The sequence below is a fragment of the Hyperolius riggenbachi genome, chromosome 2, assembly GCF_040937935.1.
Source record: "Hyperolius riggenbachi isolate aHypRig1 chromosome 2, aHypRig1.pri, whole genome shotgun sequence".
In the NCBI taxonomy this organism is placed as follows: Eukaryota; Metazoa; Chordata; class Amphibia; order Anura; family Hyperoliidae; genus Hyperolius; species Hyperolius riggenbachi.
In genome coordinates, this window is record NC_090647.1 from 50,016,528 (window position 1) to 50,036,103 (window position 19,576).

At 46.2% G+C, this 19,576-nt stretch overlaps 1 protein-coding gene and 1 long non-coding RNA gene across 2 annotated transcripts in view; one reads left to right on the plus strand and one right to left on the minus strand.

Moving 5' to 3' along the window:
- Nucleotides 1–19,576, plus strand: part of TMEM135 (transmembrane protein 135) — a 399,393-nt gene that overhangs the window by 290,686 nt on the left and 89,131 nt on the right. The window contains exon 6 of the mRNA XM_068264859.1: nucleotides 14,858–14,904. Coding sequence (XP_068120960.1) covers nucleotides 14,858–14,904 — 47 coding nt within the window. The remainder of the gene's footprint in view (nucleotides 1–14,857; nucleotides 14,905–19,576) is intronic.
- Nucleotides 14,808–19,576, minus strand: part of LOC137543733 (uncharacterized) — a 70,275-nt gene continuing 65,506 nt past the window's right edge. The window contains exon 3 of the long non-coding RNA XR_011025574.1: nucleotides 14,808–15,039. This is a non-coding gene — a long non-coding RNA (uncharacterized lncRNA). The remainder of the gene's footprint in view (nucleotides 15,040–19,576) is intronic.

Consider the following 19,576-nt stretch of genomic DNA (forward strand, 5'->3'; position numbering starts at 1 on the left):
GAACAGGAAGAGTTGAGATTCGAACCCAGGTCTCCTGTGTCAGAGGCAGAGCCCTTAACCGGTACACTATTCGGTGTAGAAGGCCAGACTTTTTGTTACCACTAGGCCAGCTACCTTCTGATGCCTGTTATATATCCAGCAGCCTCCTCCCATTCCTTGTAGCCCCTTTTCTATGTGTGAAATACATATACAGCAGCTCCTCTCTTACATGTACAGCTCCATTTAGCAGCAGCTTTCATCTACCATTCCTTGCTCTCCATTTGCAGCCTCCCCTTCGATAATAAGAAATCTTTCCTTCATATCTAGCCGCCCCCTTGGCTCCAGCCGCCCGAGGCCCAGGCCTATGTTGCTTTTCCAGAAACTCAAACTTTTTACATGGTCTCTGATGCATATCCAGTGTACACGAGATAAACCTCGGGTCAAAAATCAAATTCTTACATAACATAAGGGAAGCCTCTGGATCCTGTATAGGCTTCCCACTCCCTCCTCCAAACCTCCGTAGGTGAGCTTTCGATTTCTGAGCAATGTTCCCCTCAAGTTCTCTTTAAGGATATTATTATTGATTTATAAAGCGCCAACATATTCCGTGGTGCTGTACAAAGTAATATATACAGTATATATGTATATATATATATATATATATATATATATTTTTTATAAAATATTTACAGCAAAGTCCCTAAGAACTGGCTTGTGCTTGTTGGTTGCTTAAGCAACCGGGAAAAATAGCACGAACCTCCCTCCGTTCTTACCGATCCTCTGGGCACTGTCGTCTACTGTACACTACATTACTTTGTTACAGCTGACACAAATCCTGCAATAATCCTGCGGTGTGTCTACTTCCTGCTTTCATGGAAGCAGACAACATCCTGTTGACAAATTACCTGCTCTGCCGAGGCAGAGGAGGTTCCTGAGCTGACACAGCTGAGAGATCAAACTATGGTAGTGATTAGTCACAGATGAGGGGTAATTAGACAAGCTAAACTCTCTAAATACATACAGGGTGCATTCTCTGTTTTCCTTCCGTCTTCTGCAAGAGCTCAGGTCCACTTTATATCCCTTCTAGTGGGTGGGTTGATTCTACCTGAATGAAAGCACTTCTGCCCTGGACTGGACTGTCTCACCCTCCATGGAGTTTTTCAGATTAGCGCAACTTAGTTCTATCGTCATCCCCTGTATACACTTAACATTTACGTAAACTGCTGAGCAAGCTTCAGCAAACCATGACCTTTTTTTTTTTATTGGGACCTTTTGCAGTAACACCAGATGTAGGGACGCCTGCTCCCGCGTGTCCCAGCCGTTATCTCATGTCAGTAGTTCAGGCGTTCCAGTGACCGCAGCAAACTAGAAATAAACTCGTTCACACAGAAGGGTTTTATTTTGTAAAGTCTTCTGCATTATCTCATTCTGACGTCAGCAGCTTTTTGCACATTAGTGCTTATTTACCAAATAATACCCTGATAAAATATGATAAAAAGCAAGCCATTAAGGCCTGTAACATCAGCAGAGCTTTGTACCGGTGCCATGGAAAACTGAATAATGTTGTCTCCGCTGCTGCCAGAAAGCTGGAGATAGTTGACGTGATTATGGCACACTAAAATAAGTCTCACATGTGGATACAGAGGGCCTTTATGTGTAAAGAGGTATCAAGTTCCCTGAATCACTTTGGGATGTGCCATGTTTATTGCATCTTGTGGTTCTCTCTCGGATTTCCAACAAAATCTGCTCCGCTCGAGTCTTTGTTTGCCTGGACTCTTTCATTGACAACAGCTATTCTCATACTGAGGAGGACCTCAAAATTATTTTATTCACCAAGCACAACTGGGTCGTTCTCGGAATTGGGATTGACACTTCCGAAGCTCAGAGTAGAGTAGGAATATAGATAATACAACAAAGCTCGATGAACAGACGTGTCACAGACAACAAGATACATAACAAAAAAAAGTTTCACTACACAGTCCAACAGTCTGGGTATCCGCAACCTTAAGGGGGGGGGGGGGGGGAGAGGAAGGAAAAGGGGTGGGCGCTGGAGGTTGAAAAGCATGGAGGTTGACAACAGAAGGAAGAAAGGAGTTCCTTGCCTTGAAGTTTTGGTGGAGTTGGCCCAAATCCTGCGACTTGATGGTAGCCTACTGAAGAAGCAGTGTCCAGGGTGTGTGGGGTCCCATGGGTAGTAGTCAATGCTCTGGAGTGCAGACTGGAGTTGTGAAGGCAGTCAAGTGATATAAGAGGTCTCCCGATGACCTTCTCTCTGTATCTGTCCCTGGTGGAGGAGCCAGTGTACCAGACCAGGATCGAGGAACAGAAAATGGAGGAAGAGTGGTGGTGTAGAAGCTTGTCAGCAGCTCCTGGGCCATTCTAGACTTCTTAATTTGGCGGAGGAAGAATAGCCTCTGCTGGGCTTTCCTTCTGGGTGGAGGCGGTGTTTTAAAATTTGAAAACGATAAATTTCAAAGCGATAATTCTCAAAAATGAAAAATTTTGGTTGAATGTGCTCAGTGCCTGCTATTTATTGGGGGCCCAAATTTCTGATTTTAGCGCTCAATAGCTAATATTTGCATTAACGCCTATGAGGCGCCCAAATTATCCTCTAGCTGTGGGTGCCAACATTTCCTGCTTTTCTGTGTCAGAGGCAGAGCCCTTTACCAGTACGCTATCCAGCCACTATGACATCTCAGTTCTTGCATCTTTGAATGAAGTCACCAGCCTTGGTTTGATGAAGTAGATTCCTTCGGCAGTGCTATGCCAATTAGGCCAGTTTATTGGGAGTCCCAAGACTAATTAAACCTTATATATAGGGAAAGGGCAAGCATTCCTGTGAGCGAGAGCGCGGCCATTGTCAGGGATTACATGCAACAGTGGGACTCCACTTCATCGGCAATCATCTGCTCAGCGTGGTGTGACTCCAGTGACACCGAGCATGCTGGGAGACTGCTTGTTCATCTTGTTCCTAGCCGGGATTTAGACATGACCACTATGACCTTTTACTTTCATTTAGAAGTGTTTTGGAAATACCCCAGGAAGCTCTTCCTCGGCATTGAACTTTTCGGCTGTTAAAAATGAAGCTGTAAATAGGCTGGTCCCGGGGCAGAGGTCATGACCTTCATATGCATCATTGCCATAAAGGCTGGGGTTGCGAAAGTCCCAAAACAAATGGAACACTCTTCGCTTTCTACCATGAACCAGTTAATCGATGAAGGGGATAAATCATAAGTTCCCAGGCCGACAGTAAAACCTAACAACAGGAAAGAGGTGTGAAATAGAATAGGTTCCTATTTGCCAATCATGGCTTAACTCGTCCATAACCAAAACTGTATTCAGGGCTGGTTGCTAATTTTTATGAAGTACAATTTAGGCTTCTTAATATGTTCCCATTAAAGGCATTTTCATTTTTTTCTCTGGCGTAGTGGCTAGCGTTCCTGCCTTGCAGCTCTGGGTCCCTGGTTCTAATCCCATCCACGGTACTATCTGCAGTTTGTATGTTCTCCCCGTGTCTATGTGGGTTTCCTCCGGGTACTCGGGTTTCCTCCCACATCCCAAAAAAAGACAGATAAGTTAATTGGCTTCCCCTTAAAAAAATATGATACATTAGACATATGACTATGGTAGGGATTAGATTGAGAGCTCCTTTGAGGACAGCCAGTGATAGTTACATAGTTACTTGGGTTGAAAAAAGACATACGTCCATCGGATTCAACCAGAGATAGGATATGACTCTGTACTCTGTGAAGTGCTGTGGAAGCTGTCGGCACTATATAAATACATAATAATAATATTAATATGATAAATGAGTAGCACATGAGACATTACGCATGCAGCTAATCTTGTCAGATCTGACAATAATGTCAGAACCATCTGATCTGCATGCTTGTTCAGGGCCTATGGCTAAATGTATTAGAAGCTGAGGAGCAGCAGGACAGCCAGGCAACTGGTATTGCTTGAAAGGAAATAAATATGGCAGCCTCCATATTGCTCTCGTTTCAGTTGTTCTTTAACAAAATACATGATAAATCGTAGTGCATTTTATATTGCAAACGCAGTATATAGTGAAAACAAACAGGTATAGGGAGGATACAATTATATAGATATATACTCACAAAGGTGGGTTGCAGTTCCTGGATTATTAGAGGTGCCTACACTCTATCCCCTATGTTATCAAGGCATTTTGTATTGACCTGAGGAAGCGGCCATGACCCGTGAAATGCGTTGTCAGACTGCTTTTTGGATAAAAACTTTTTTACAGTTGAACTGGTGTTTATATCTTCTGGAGAGGTAAGCGATTACCTCTCTTTTTTTATTTTATTTTTAGTTTTATTTGTATTTTAAAACACTAAACCACATATTGTGTGCCTCCATCCTACCCATTATCTCTATACTGTAGTTATCTATAGGTTTGTCCTTGAAAACGCAGCCACATTGAGTTCTTAGAGGAGCTGTCAGCAATACTATCTCAGAAAACAAAACAAATCACATGTATAAGTAGATAAATAATTGCTCTACTTACATAACATATGTATTGCACTGTCCACATTTTGATTTTAGTGATTTTTCTATAGTAAAAAAAAGAGAAAATTCTTCTTAGGATTCTCCATCTTAACTGTGTCTATTTTGAAGCCAATCCTGATGTCATTTTCTCCCTTACACTCTGCCTGATTGTGTATACATTGCCCGCCCTCCTCCCAGTCTACAGGCACTCCCACCCATCTCTGCAATAGAAAGTGCATTGTCTCAGCATGAGAAATATTGGCCAATCAGAGAGAAACAGAGGTGTGGGAGGGGAAAACAGGAGGGAAAGAGGCTTCAGCCAATCAGGCTGCATTAGTTATGTCTGAGGGGAAAGTAAAGCAGCAAAAAAAGACAAACCAGCATGCCCTGCAACTTCCTTTGTACGGCAATGTACCAAATAAGAGCCAGGAAAACCGAGGAATGCTGTTTTTTGGCTAAGAAAAAGAAGAGTGATTTTTAACCTTTGGATTGCCTGGTTAGCATCCTTATTGTTTACCAGATAAAAATAAAATTGATTTTTGATTTTATGCCTGACAGTTACACTTTAACGTGTTAATATCAGAGCATGCCAGGCTGTCCTCATCGCTGTAGGTTAAGGTACATATTTAGGAACGAATATATAAGGACATTCCTCTACTAAGCACTTAATTCCCTCCAATTTACACCTGGAAGACACATTCTCTGTCCGCATTGGGTGTTCCATCCGGGGACGTTTCGCTGCATTAATCTGATGAAATATGCCTCAGAAGGGCCGCCTCCTCTCACGCGGATCTCCCGTGCGTTCTCTGAAAGCCGCAGTGATCCAGAGAATTACCTCTCGTCTGCCGCTGACAGGTGTGATGTGTCTTAGCTTGATCGCGTAGAACACCAGCCACTTCCTGTCACATCTTCACAGCCAACAACACTTCACCGAACGCCACCGCCAATAGTCTTTTGTTCCGTAACGCTCGCTAATCTTGCTTTTCATCCCATCTGCCTGTAGAATGCTCAGGATTTTATTATTATTATTTGTCTGGCAGGGCTGCCTGGGAAGTTTGCCTACAGCTGCGAGGGGCAGAGGTGTGGTGCCGCCGGCACAGCGCCAAGCTTATTACCTGACAAATTGCTCAGCTCTACAGAAAACACGTCAAGCTGGGGCCCGGGCAGCATGGCGGCTCCTGACGTTGCTGTTTATTTGGAGTGACAGTGATGAGCGCTGACGGCCCCCAGCCTTTTACTGGAATGTGGGCAAATTAAACACGTCTTCCCAGAATAGTGACAAAGTGATTTGTAATTTGCAGGTGGTGGTGTGCTTTCTCAGTTCCTAACAGCGTAGGCCGATTGCTACTTTTTGTCTACCTGGGCTAAATGTTTTTGTTCTGTTCCTTCTCCCCTAACAAGTAAATAGTGTCCTCCTATTCTAGGGACAGCTCCTCATTTAAAGCAGCAGTCCAATTCCAGTTAAAGGGAACTTAAAGTGAGAGGGAAATGGAGGCTGCCATATTTATTTCCTTTTGAAGTAAGACTGAAGTGAAAAAAAAAAAAGTCACAAGCTCATCGTAGGAGAGGGAAAGCTTTCTGTTCCTCTTAGGGTCCCTTCGTTCCAGCACTGTCAACGGGGACATATTGCACATATTCCATTTGGGAATCCTAGGAAGCCTTCAGAAACACTTGCATCCCTTAGTGCTCCCAAAGAAGGCCTGCTCCATACTGCGCATGCGTGAGCGCTATCTCACACAAGTGCTTCCAAAGCTTCTCAAGGGCTCCCGGAGGAGGCAAATTTGAACTGGGGACTGTGAATTTGTAGCTCAGAAGTTCTCAGGACTTCTCATGAGCATCATCTCTTTGGAACGCTCTCCCACAACCTGTCCATCATGTTCCCAGCCTGGAAACCTTCACACATCCTCTAAAAACACCCCTGTTCAGAGAAGCACATCATTTTGCTATAGGTAGCATTGGAGGTTCACTGCCTCATCCGCTAACTTCTTCCCTAAAGTCTCCAACTCACTACTCTCTAGCTTGCGAGGGCAGGGACTGGCCAGGGACTTCCTCCTTCTATTGGTGATGTCTCATGATGATGTATGTATTTGTACATGTATTGCCGGATGTCCTGATTGTACAGAGTTTTGAACTAATGTAAGAAATAACGTAAGAGTTTTGAGCTCACCATGATTTGTTTTGTACTAGTGTAGCGCTACAGCAGGTGTTGGTGATATACAGGGCCGGCCTTAGGTTTCACAGCGCCCTGAGCGAAACCTGATTCTGGTGCCCCCCCCCCCCTTTTCATCCTCCTCACGGGCGCGCACACACACAGGCCCATATGCAATTCATAACCAAACAACCCCTTACATAACTTTACAATAAGGAAAGATTCCCCCCCCCCCCCCATCATGTCAGAATCTGTCATGGGCATTCTCTCACTGCTCCTCCAGCCTTTAGTCCACCCAAACTCCTGATGTGTGGTGGCAACACCTTCTGCAGCCTAGCTGTCACTACTCTCACTAGAGCCACTAGAGGGTGGCGTGTGCACACATGGTGTTGTCAGCAAGAGGCAGCAGCAGGTTCCTTGTGTTCTCCCCCCCCCCCCCCCCATCACCCCCAGCAGCACCAGGAGGCGGAGCTACCACTAGCAGCATCTACAGACAGACCTGGAGCCAGGTACAAATGTGGCCAGGGCCAGACTAATTAGAAGAAGTTAAGAGGGTGATATATATATATATATATATATATTACAGCAGTGCTGTTCTTTTGTGTACAGCCCCCTCCCTCACATGCATTACTGACCCTCCCACAGCATACATCATCCAGACAACCAGACTTATATTACTATGTAAACTCTTCGGGGGGGCATGGATTCAGTTAACTTCCTGGCATAGAGTCCTTATCTCATCTGAAATAGGAAGCTTTCTGCTATTTGTATGCTGAGATAAGCTTGTTACTGTAGCTAACAGCAACAGAATAAAAGAAAAAAACCTTTGCACAATCCCTCTGGCATTATGCAGTTCCTGCACATAGGTAAAGGCCCCCAGAGCAGGTAAAAAAAACAATGGGGAACATATAGGGACCTATTTGTTTTAAAAAAAAAATTAAGGAAGGGGGTGGCTACATATATATTTCGGGCACTATTTTTTTGACTTTTTTTTTGTTTTTGAATGCCACAAACCTCCTTAAACCATGCCTGACACATAACCCTCATGTTCTCCCTTAAACAAGCGACACCCATGCTAACCTAGAAATAAAAAACACATATATGTAGATAAATACTACTTCTACTTACATAACAGATGTATTGTGCTATCCACGTAATGATTCCTGTGAATTTTATAAAGGAAAAGCAGAAAATCCTATTCTAGGCAGTGGCCATCTTGCCAAGCTAATGCTGACATCATATCCTCCCTGACTCTTGTTTCCCCCCTCCCTTCTCTTGCTCATTATGTATTCATCAGCTGCCCTCGTCCCAGAGTCTTCAGACACTTCCACTGAGGTGTATTACTAGGAACTGCACTGTCTTTTTTTTTTATTTACACATCCAATCACTGAGTCACCTCAGCCTTGTTTGTAAACACAAGTAATCAGAGGGTGTTTCTGATAAGCAGCTAGGCAGGGAAATAAATGGAAGAAGAGGAATATATTATAGATAAAAAGAACTCCCAGCATTCAACTCTTTGGCACTGTTTGGCACTAGGGCCAGTGCTCCTAAAATATGTGATAACTACAATCCATAACAGCAGAAAAAGTTTTGCAAGATTTGAATGCAGGATTAGCATCGTTCTCAATTAATACACTCAGACCAGTTGCTGTTGAAATTAGATTTTTATGGTGACAATACCGCTTTAACATTAATCCCTTTCTTACTGAGAAAACAATCCCTTATCTTAAAGGACACCCGAGGTGAAAGTAAGTTGATAATATAAACAATTGCATCTATTCTCCTCCTAGAAATTACTTTTTTAGATATACCAGTTTTATTTTATATTTAAATCTTCGTTTTATGTTTTTACTGCGTTCTGCTCAATTCTGCTCAATGACACATTCATTGAAGTATGCCAGAGCTAAAATCTATGAACAATTGACCCTTTTTATCCCTTTCTTGCTCTCAGAAGCCATTTTCTGCTAGGGAAGTGTTTTATAGTTGGAACTCCTAATCAGTGAGTGTTGCACTGTAGTCCGATCCAGCCCCGACCCAGAGAGAAACTTTCACTTAGCTACCTGATGTTTAACTCTTTCATGCAAGTAGAAAAAAGGAACACCGCCTAGTTATGTGTATGCTTGGCACCGTACATACACATTTCTCTCTTACCTTGTCAGGTGTCACCTCGGGTATTCTTTAACTGATACTCACCTTTTTTTCATTGTCACCCTTCTGAATCTGAGACCTGGCTCCGAGGGCTGAAATCCCTCTTGTTGGTGCTTCTCTATATGATAGCTGAACACAGGCATCCATGATGGAAAATCACTTTATCTAACCATCTGCTTGTCAATCTGGTTAGGGAAGAATGTCCTCCCTATACGTGCGGTTATGAGATTTCTGGCTCTGAATAGCTGCACGTGTGTCTGGAGTCACCGCTGCTCCTTGACGTCCATTAGAGTGTCTTGGATGACATTCAGACGACACACGTGCAGCTGTCCACAGGAGACATCCTCGAAACAGCTGCTTTTGGAGATGAGGATAGCATGTGATATTTGGACCCTAGCAACGTCTTCCCCGTTAAACACTTGTGGAGGTGTTCCATGGAGATATTCCGGGAAGGTTAAAGTAAACCCATTGCTCTCGACCTGGGCTGGAAAACTGTGGAGAACCAAACTAGTACTGAAAACTTGGACTGGATTCCTTAAATTAAAATATCTTCTTGTCTAGCTCAAAAGAAATAATGTCTCAGCAGGACCTGTATTTGTGTTCTACACCCTAGGTTCTCAACGTGTGGTGCACGTACCCTAGGGGGGTACTTCTGATGGTTCCAGGGGGTACTCGGGCTTGATATATTTAACCAAGAAAAACAAATTTAGAGTTTTAGAAAATTATAAATCTATTACCTCCAGAGGAGTTCTGACTAATAGAAGGGTGGGGTGGAGGCACCCAAAATATATAGGTGTTAAAACTTTAAAACGTAATGTGTGAACTAGAGGTAATTGCTTACCTCTCCAGAAAATACAGACACCAGCTCAACTGGAAAAATGTTTATTCAAAAAATTGACAACGCGTTTCACGGGTCATGACCCGCTTCTGGAGGTCAGTACAAAAAATGCCTTCGCAGCATAAGGAGTAGGGTGTAGGTGCCACTATACTATAGAGGCCCCTTCTATCGATCCCTGCCGAGCATCAGTCCTCATAGGTGTGTATGAGACTTTACTCTGAGGGACAGTTGATGACGTGACTTACAGTAAAGTTCTGTTTTGTGATCAACACTGCACTTCACTCATTTGACTACAGAATGCTATTCTCCAGCCGAGATGTATCATTGCCGAGGAGTGCATGGCTTACAGTATGAAGTGTAATGACGCTTGCGATTCAGAGGAAGGGCTCTGGTGATTTGCCGAGGCCTCTGGACCGAGCAGACGCAGCTCTAAGGTTTCTCGAGAGGGTACAAATATTAATAGCATCCTGTAAATCTCTCCCTCTTGTATCTCTTACAACTTCAAGGCTATCCAGTAGATCAGAGAGAGATGACTTCACGAAATGTGGCTGACACTCAGAGTTTTCACAGTGTGGTGTTAAGGAGCTGATGATTGCGGACATAATGTATGTCTGCACCAGCAGATGAAGAACTTCAGCAATTGCGCCTCTCAAGTGCGTAAACATGTCCCCCGTCCAATAAAAGACACCCAAGTCTTTATCAAATATGGCTGGAACTTCTAATGGTGGCAGTGCTCAGTCTTATAGGGCGACTCCGCCTTCACACTCTCTTCTGGCTATACTAGGTCTAAACCCGGGCACTAAAATAGGCAACTTTGCAAACAGTTGTCATTACTTTTTTTTGTGTGCAGAAACCCTGTATAGTTTTTTTTCCAATGTGCCTTGTCATAAATATTCCAATTTTATGTAGCTAGAAAGGTTGAAAATTGAGAAGTCTGTGAATTTCACCCTCCTACAGATGGAAAACCTAAAGCAAATAGGAACCCTGTAGTCAATAGTAACTATTTATTGGCCAGATCAGATGTTTCATACTCTGGCTGGATTAGCTGGATGCTTGTTTCAGGTGTGTGACTCAGTCACTACTGCAGCCAACCGGACAGCCAGACAGTGTGCATAGCTCCACGGGCGTAACAATGGGGGATGCAGCCCATGCTCCCTGGGGCCCGCTCAGGGTCGTTTTTGGGGTGCTGGAGGGGTCGCAGCATGAGGGGAGAGCTTGGTGGCACGTCGGGGGGGAAGGGGGACTGTCGTCCCCCCCCCCTCCCTCACCTCGGGCTCTCCCCTCTGCGCTCCCCTCCAGCATTGAATAAAGTGTATGCTGGCGGTGGGGCGGTGACAGATACATACCTTCCGTGCGCTCCACGGATGTTCCTCTCCCTAGCTTCTGACGCTACTTCCTGTATAAACAGGAAGTCGTGTCAGACACTACAGTATGTGTCCATCTCCTCATGTATCATTATGTGTACAAGCCGCGCAGTCATCAGTACAAGCCGCGCAGTAGAGGAAACACATGGAGTAGCCGGGTGTTTGCAGTCCTCGCGGCGGCATGAATCTGGTAAGCTGCCGCCGCCGCTGCTGCTGCTGTCACCGGGGGAAATGTATACAATGGGGATAGCGAGACACGTGGGAGGGGGGAGGGGACCGGGGGAGACGCAAGCATGGCAGGGGGCATAAAGTGATTAGATGGGGACAGCTGTGGCACGCGGGGGGAAGCCAGGCACAGCGGGGTCACAGGCAGGGAATCCCCAATAGCGGCGGGTCGGCGGTTTGGATCGGCGGGCGTTTGCAAGTTGGGGATTCGCTGCCTTTGCCGTATAAGATGCCCATTTTCTGGGGAGTAAAGTGCGTCTTATACGGCGGAAAATACGGTACTTCTTATTTGTATATGTTTGCACATATTTTAAATTTTACAGTTTTTCGCTGTAGTGCCCCTTTAAAGACAGGAGATAAGCTTAGTGAATTAAGGCTGTAATCACTTGTGCACCAAAGCTAGTATGGTAACTATATGGCTAATAAAAAATAGGAAAACACATTTTTATTGAACGTTATGTCAGAGTTTTATCCCACTGCAGTAAATTGATGACCTGTTGAGGAAATGTCTTTCGTGTCTCAGGCAGGAGGCTTTGAACGAGCGGTGCCCTTCTGTGCCATAGTTATGAACGGACCACTGAGATTCATTCCTTCAAGGTGGTTCTAACTTGTTACTTGCCAATTATCGGAACAAACATTTTGTGGAGTTTACATACGTACCATTCTTCGCTGGTATCGCTTTCAAATGCCAGGTTCCTTGCAGCAGGGACGATGGGGGGGAGGAGGGGCGAGAGAGAGGGCACCCTGTCATATCTTGAGTTTCACACAGCTTGCGGATAAAAGGAGAATCTTTGGCACCTGGGTTCCTTCCAGCCCGCTAACCTTTGTGGCTCCAGCCTATCCCTTTCAAGACATACTTGTGATCTTATGCTTGCTATGCACCAGCCTCTAGACTTACTCAGTGGAAATGGCTGCTATTTCTGCCCCCTCCAGCACATTGTATTATTAGGCTGCTTGTGCGTGTGAAAGTTTAGGTGTCGCATAGGACTAAAGTGGAGGCTCTGCTGCAGAAGGTGCCATTTTCGAGGGACAGCGCCAGTTTATTTCCTCTAGTGTGCTGCCAAGTCCATGTGGGCACTTCAGTGCAGCCAGGATTTCCTTTTATACACACCGCTGTTGGACGCAGTCTATCGTTTTTCAGCTTAAAGGACAACTATAGTGAGAGTTATATGGAGGCTGCCATAATTATTTTGTTGTAAACAATACCAGTTGCTTGGCTATCCTGCAGATTCTCTGCCTCTAATACTTTAAGCCACAGACCCTGATCAAGCAGGCAGCAGATCAGTGCTTATGACATTATTGGCAGATCTGACAAGATTAGCTTCATGCTTGTTACTGGTGTGATTCAGACACTACTGCAACCCAATAGATCAGCAGAGCTGCCAGGCAACTGGTATTGCTTAAAAGGAAATACACATGGCACTACAGTTGTCCTTTAAAGTGTAAGGCTAATACACACATCAGACCATAGTCTTTGGAAAATGAAAGATCACAGACCAATTTTAACCCCTTCCATGTAGTATGAGAGCCATACTCTACACAGTCTATTCTATGGAGCTGAACTCCCCATCAGACAGAAATCTTTGCAAGATGCTGCACACACAGATGCTGTACAGACACAAAAGATCAGTATCTGCAAAAGATCTGTTCCTGCAAAAGTTCCGTTCCTCCAAAATGCATTCATAGTCTATGATATCTGCAGATCATCATACACACCTTGTTTAACTGGCATTCATCTGCAGATCAGACAATCATCTGCAGATCTGTAAATCCATCCTGGTGGATCTGATCTGCAGATGAATATCTTTTAAACAAGGTGTGTATAATGATCTGCAGATCTCATAGACTATGAATGCATTTTACAGGAACGGATCATTTGCAGGAACAGATCTTTTGCAGGAACAGATCTTTTGCAGGAACAGATCTTTTTCAGGAACAGATCTTTTGCAGATACTAATCTGTTGAATGTGTACGGGCATCTTTGTGTGCAGCATCTTGCAAAGATTTCTATCTGATGGGAAAATCAGCTACATAGAAAAGACTGTGTAGAGTATGGCTCTCATACTACATGAAGGGTGGTAAGATTGGTCTCTGATCTTTCATTTTCCAAAGACTATGGCCTGATGTGTGTATGCACCCTAATGCCTAGTACACACTAGCAATTTTGATGGATCAATCATTGGTCAATTTTACCACCTCCATGTAGTATGACCATTTACCTATATAATCTGCATAGAATTGAAAATCTGTTTGGCCCTCATACTACATGGAGGTGGTAAAATTGACCAATGATTGATCCATCAAAATTGCTAGTGTGTACTAGGCTTTAGTCTACATACAGGAGATAAAAGTTTCTGAATGTAAGCAATGTTGCCTTTTATCAGATATAGAAAATGAGAGTGCCTAATTTTATTTTTCTTCCTATGTTTTTTTTTTCTACTGTGGCCTGTTAAAAAGCAGGAAATTTAAAGTAATCACGAAGCTCTGGTTCAAAATAAGACCTTACCCTGAAGAGGGGGGAGCCTCACGATCCTATTGAGGCTCCCCTCGGTGGTCTGCTGTCCCTCGTCACTGAGTGTGGTCCCCCTCCACACCAGGGCCGAGCAGCTTGTCTTACTGTATCATGGCCATGCAGTAGCCGCGCACATGCACAGTAGCACAACGCCCGAGGCTGCGGCTTACTGTGCTGGTGGGCTCACACAGCGCCCGAGGCTCCGGCTTACTGTGCTGGTGGGCTCACACAGCGCCCGAGGCTCCGGCTTACTGTGCTGGTGGGTTCACACAGCGCCCGAGGCTCCGGCTTACTGTGCTGGTGGGCTCACACAGCTACTGCGTGGCCACGCTGTAGGAAAAGGAGCTTCGTGGCCCCGATATGATTAGTGGCAATACCTTGTCACTAATTTTCCGAGGGGAGGGAAGCCTCAATAGGATCCTGAATCTTCTCTCTCTTTAGGTAAGTATCTCTTTTTGTAGCTGAGCGTCGGCTCAGGTACACTATCAGTGTTCTCCCCAGAAATTTTTTCCAGCCGGGTGGCATGGAAAAGTAGCCGGGTGGCATGAAAAAGTAGCCGGGTGGGGCGAGATGAGAATGCAGGGCCAGTGCTTCTTTGAGCAACTCTGCTTACATCATAGGAGGAGGTGAGCCGATGACAGCCGGGTGGTCAACAAAACTAGCCGGGTGGAGCACCCGGCTAAAAGAGCCTGGGGAGAACACTGACTATAAAAGCTCCTCCTGCCTGGCTCTGGGTTACCTAGAGGCTGCCCTTGTCCTCCTCCAACAGCTTGTTCCAGAACTGTCTCCTCATGAAAGCCATCAGCAAGCTCTTGTCAATGGCTCACGTATGCAGAGTAACACAGACCCGACCAGTCTCGTCTTTTTCCGCCGAAACCCAGTTGGGTGCATGCTCCTGCGCAGGTGCAGCTTTCGGGGGTCAGAGCGCTGGAATGAACTCGTGGAGAAGGATGGGGGGAGCGTCCGGAGGATCCACAGACAGGCTTCCCTTTAGGTGAGTATCTAACTTTTTTTGATGCAGAAACTTACAGGTTTTTTCTTTAAAATATGGTTCTATTTGTATATGCTATTAGCACTTCTATCGGATTGTTATCATTTCTATTTAATTGATGGGCCTTTTTGTTTGCCTTGTACAGGTCCTCTTGTTCTGCATCACTGCTGCGCTGTACATGTTCTTCTTCAGGTAAGTGTCGCCTCCTCATCCCTTTTACATCTTTCATGGTTCATGGAGCAGCATTTCCTGTCGGGTTATAGAGAAGGAACACGACTTGTTTTGCTGTATTCATTTTTATGGTTATTGAGAAATATCCAGAGGATGCTGAAGAAAACAAAAATATATGTAAGAAATAAAGAGAGCCAATATGGTTAAAGTGAGGTTATTCATAGGTATAACTATTTGGGGAATGTGTGGCTCAGAGCCAGGAATCACACTGCTTCTGGGTAGTGCACTGGCTTGTCAGCATCTCTGACGGAGGGCCAGTGCACACCAAACAGTGCTAGCGTAATCGCAAATGCTCAGCGCTTTTTGAAGTGATTTTTCTAGGCGATTCTAGGCATGTGCAGAGCGATTTTCTAGTCATGCCAAGCGATTTTTGGAGAGTTTTGGTGTAGCCCTTTTTATTTTTTTGTTACAGTAGAGCTGGAACTGAACAGCTTCTGTAACTAAAACTCTTGGAAATTGCTCTGATCTAGAACTTTTCAGAGCGATTTTCTACTTTCCTATACTTATCATTGAGGCTTAATCGCCTCAGAAATCAGCAGAAATGCTGCAGGACTCGAGTTTGCGTTTAAGTAAAAAAAGCTCATCGCTCTGGTGTGCTCCATCCCATTCAAATACATTAGCCAAGCGCTTTTCAGATCACTCAGAAGCGCTCTTGGTGTGCACCAGCCCATAGGAGAACAGGGTTTGAATCCTGGGTGGAGCCAGTTAGCAATAGATACCTTGCTCGCCACCTGCTGAAAGGAACTGACACAGAACAGGCAATAGAGCACCTAGAATTGAAAATATGAAATGAACCTCCCCATACAGGAAGTTTGTAATAGAGTGTGCTGCAGCTCCTCTGCCTCCCACCCCCCCATATACATATGGAATCTGCCATCTTTCCGAGGAGAGACCGCAGCTGTGCCGCATTTTGAATTTTCCAACCAAGTTGTACGCTCACGACCACCACAGCACATAAATGCAAGTACAGTACTTTCATCCACAGTTCTGGGCCAGTGGAGCAGCCCCTCGTAGGTTAATAATGACGCTCACCCCAACCTCTGCCCCCCCATGCTGCACTCTGTTAAAAACCTCCCTTGTGGGGAGATTCACTTTAGTTTCAGGTGCTGTTGCCATTAATTCCACTAGACAATAGCCTTTTTTGTTTCATTAGTAATTATTGGTGTTTTTGATAGCAGAGTCGGGACAAGGTGCTCCAGCAACCAAGGCTGAGACACCAAAGTGCGCCTCTCCATCCCTACCACCCCAGCATCACACTGATTGCTATTACACTAAGAGGCACCCCAGGGCCCCCAACACCTTAATCTCTAGTTATCTGGCTTGCAGTCACTGCCATGTATCCCCTTTTCTTATTTCTCTCAGCTTCAAACACAATAGAGGAATGATAGCTGAGTGTGTTGTGTGTCCCTCCCTACACTGCGCCCTGAGGCTGGAGCCTCTCTCGCCTCTGCCTCGGCCCAGCCCCTCCTACACTGCGCCCTGAGGCTGGAGCCTCTCTCGCCTCTGCCTCGGCCCAGCCCCTCCTACACTGCGCCCTGAGGCTGGAGCCTCTCTCGCCTCTGCCTCGGCCCAGCCCCTCCTACACTGCGCCATGAGGCTGGAGCCTCTCTCGCCTCTGCCTCTGCCCAGCCCCTCCTACACTGGGCCTTGAGGCAGGAGCCTCTCTCACCTCTGCCCTGCCCCTCCTACACTGCGCCCTGAGGCTGGAGCCTCTCTCGCCTCTGCCCAGCCCCTCCTACACTGCGCCCTGAGGCTGGAGCCTCTCTCACCTCGGCCCAGCCCCTCCTACACTGTGCCCTGAGGCTGGAGCCTCTCTCGCCTCTGCCTCGGCCCAGCCCCTCCTACACTGCGCCCTGAGGCTGGAGCCTCTCTCGCCTCTGCCTCGGCCCAGCCCCTCCTACACTGTGCCCTGAGGCTGGAGCCTCTCTCGCCTCGGCCCAGCCCCTCCTACACTGTGCCCTGAGGCTGGAGCCTCTCTCGCCTCGGCCCAGCCCCTCCTACACTGTGCCCTGAGGCTGGAGCCTCTCTCGCCTCGGCCCAGCCCCTCCTACACTGTGCCCTGAGGCTGGAGCCTCTCTCGCCTCGGCCCAGCCCCTCCTACACTGTGCCCTGAGGCTGGAGCCTCTCTCGCCTCTACCTCTGTCCTGTTTGAAAGAGTTTTTGATGCTGATCACAGAGCTAACTTTGAAATTGTTGCCTTATGTGAGGCTCTTGAGAAACTGCCAGTTTTGTAATGCAAACTGGGGAAATTTGAAATCGTGAATGTTTTACATTATAACTTAAAACAATATTTTTCGGCTTCACCAAAACTGTCAGCCGTATCTTATAGATTTGCTGCTGATAACGAAAAATCACATTAAAAGGTATGAACCTGAGGTGGGTATTTTATATCTTAACATAGAGTGACCATATTTTTGTGGGTCCAACCTGGGACGGGGAGGGGGGGCGTGGGGGGGGGGGGGGGGGCGCAGCGCGCCGCGGCGAAAAGTAGGAAGGAGTGAGGAGCGCGCAGCGGCGAAGACTGGGGGAGGGGGGCTGCGCCGCGCCGAAAAAATGGGCGTGGCCATGACATTGTATGGGCGGAGCTAACGTAATGATGTAACAGCGAGGCATAAGAAAGCAGTGTTTACGCCATGATGTGGACAAATGAGACTTTGTATCATGGGTGTGCAGAAACTGTGTGATGCTAATAGTATACCGTAACCACAAAGCAGCAAACATAGCCATCTATGACCATTAAATAATAAATGCAGTAACAGTTACCCCGGACACCAGAAAATAAACGCAATAGGCAACATGTCAGTATAAAATAAATGCAATGCGGGCAAACATGTCAGTACAAAATAAACGCAATGCGGGAAAACATTTCACCAGAAAATAAACACAATGCAGGCAAACATTTCACCAGAAAATAAATGCAATGCGGGCAAACATGTCAGTACAAAATAAACGCAATGCGGGCAACATGTCAGTACAAAATAAACGCAATGCGGGCAAACATTTCACCAGACAATAAACGCAATGCGGGCAAACATGTCAGTTAAAAATAAACGCAATGCGGGCAACATGTCGGTACAAAAGAAACGCAATGCGGGCAAACATTTCACCAGAAAAGAAACGCAATGCGGGCAAACATTTCACCAGAAAAGAAACGCACTGCGGCCAAACATTTCACCAGAAAAGAAACGCACTGCGGCCAAACATTTCACCAGAAAAGAAACGCACTGCGGCCAAACATTTCACCAGAAAAGAATGGCACTGCGGCCAAACATTTCACCAGAAAAGAAACGCACTGCGGGCAAACATTTCACCAGAAAAGAAACGCACTGCGGCCAAACATTTCACCAGAAAAGAAACGCACTGCGGGCAAACATTTCACCAGAAAAGAAACGCACTGCGGGCAAACATTTCACCAGAAAAGAAACGCACTGCGGCCAAACATTTCACCAGAAAAGAAACGCACTGCGGCCAAACATTTCACCAGAAAAGAAACGCACTGCGGCCAAACATTTCACCAGAAAAGAAACGCACTGCGGGCAAACATTTCACCAGAAAAGAAACGCACTGCGGCCAAACATTTCACCAGAAAAGAAACGCACTGCGGGCAAACATTTCACCAGAAAAGAAACGCACTGCGGGCAAACATTTCACCAGAAAAGAAACGCACTGCGGCCAAACATTTCACCAGAAAAGAAACGCACTGCGGCCAAACATTTCACCAGAAAAGAAACGCACTGCGGGCAAACATTTCACCAGAAAAGAAACGCACTGCGGCCAAACATTTCACCAGAAAAGAGACGCACTGCGGGCAAACATTTCACCAGAAAAGAAACGCACTGCGGCCAAACATTTCGCCAGAAAAGAAACGCAATGCGGGCAAACATTTCGCCAGAAAAGAAACGCACTGCGGGCAAACATTTCGCCAGAAAAGAAACAATGCGGGCAAACATTTCACCTGGAAAAGAAACAATGCGGGCAAACATTTCACCTGGAAAAGAAACAATGCGGGCAAACATTTCACCTGGAAAAGAAACAATGCGGGCAAACATTTCACCTGGAAAAGAAACAATGCGGGCAAACATTTCACCTGGAAAAGAAACAATGCGGGCAAACATTTCACCAGAAAAGAAAGCATTGATTTACTCACCTGGCAGAAGTGTCCGGCCTCTGGCGCGCTGCTCCGTCCCGGGACCGTCTTGTTCCTCCTGCTCTGGTCTCCCGCGCTGACAGGGCTACGGCAAGATGGCGCCCGAAGCCCTGTACTAGTGACACAAATAGGTCTCCAGTACAGGGCTTCGGCAGCCATCTTGCCGTAGCCCTGCTCGCCTGCCGGTGTCGGAGCAGACACTGGAAGAGGAGGCTGGAGCGGGGCTGCGAGCAATGAACTGGCACGGCGTCTATAGACGCCGCTGCCAGTTCATTGAGGAGAGAGTGGCCAGAGTCCCGAGGCCGGGACGTCCCGCTGCTGAAAGCGGGACGTTTCCCGGGACCTCATTAAGCCTGGGACAGCGGACCCCGAATCCGGGACGTGTCCCGGGCAATCCGGGACGTCTGGTCACTCTACTTAACATGTTCTGTGCATAATTACATTCCTCTGTGTCTCTGTATTGATGTCCTCTAGTTCCCCCCCCCC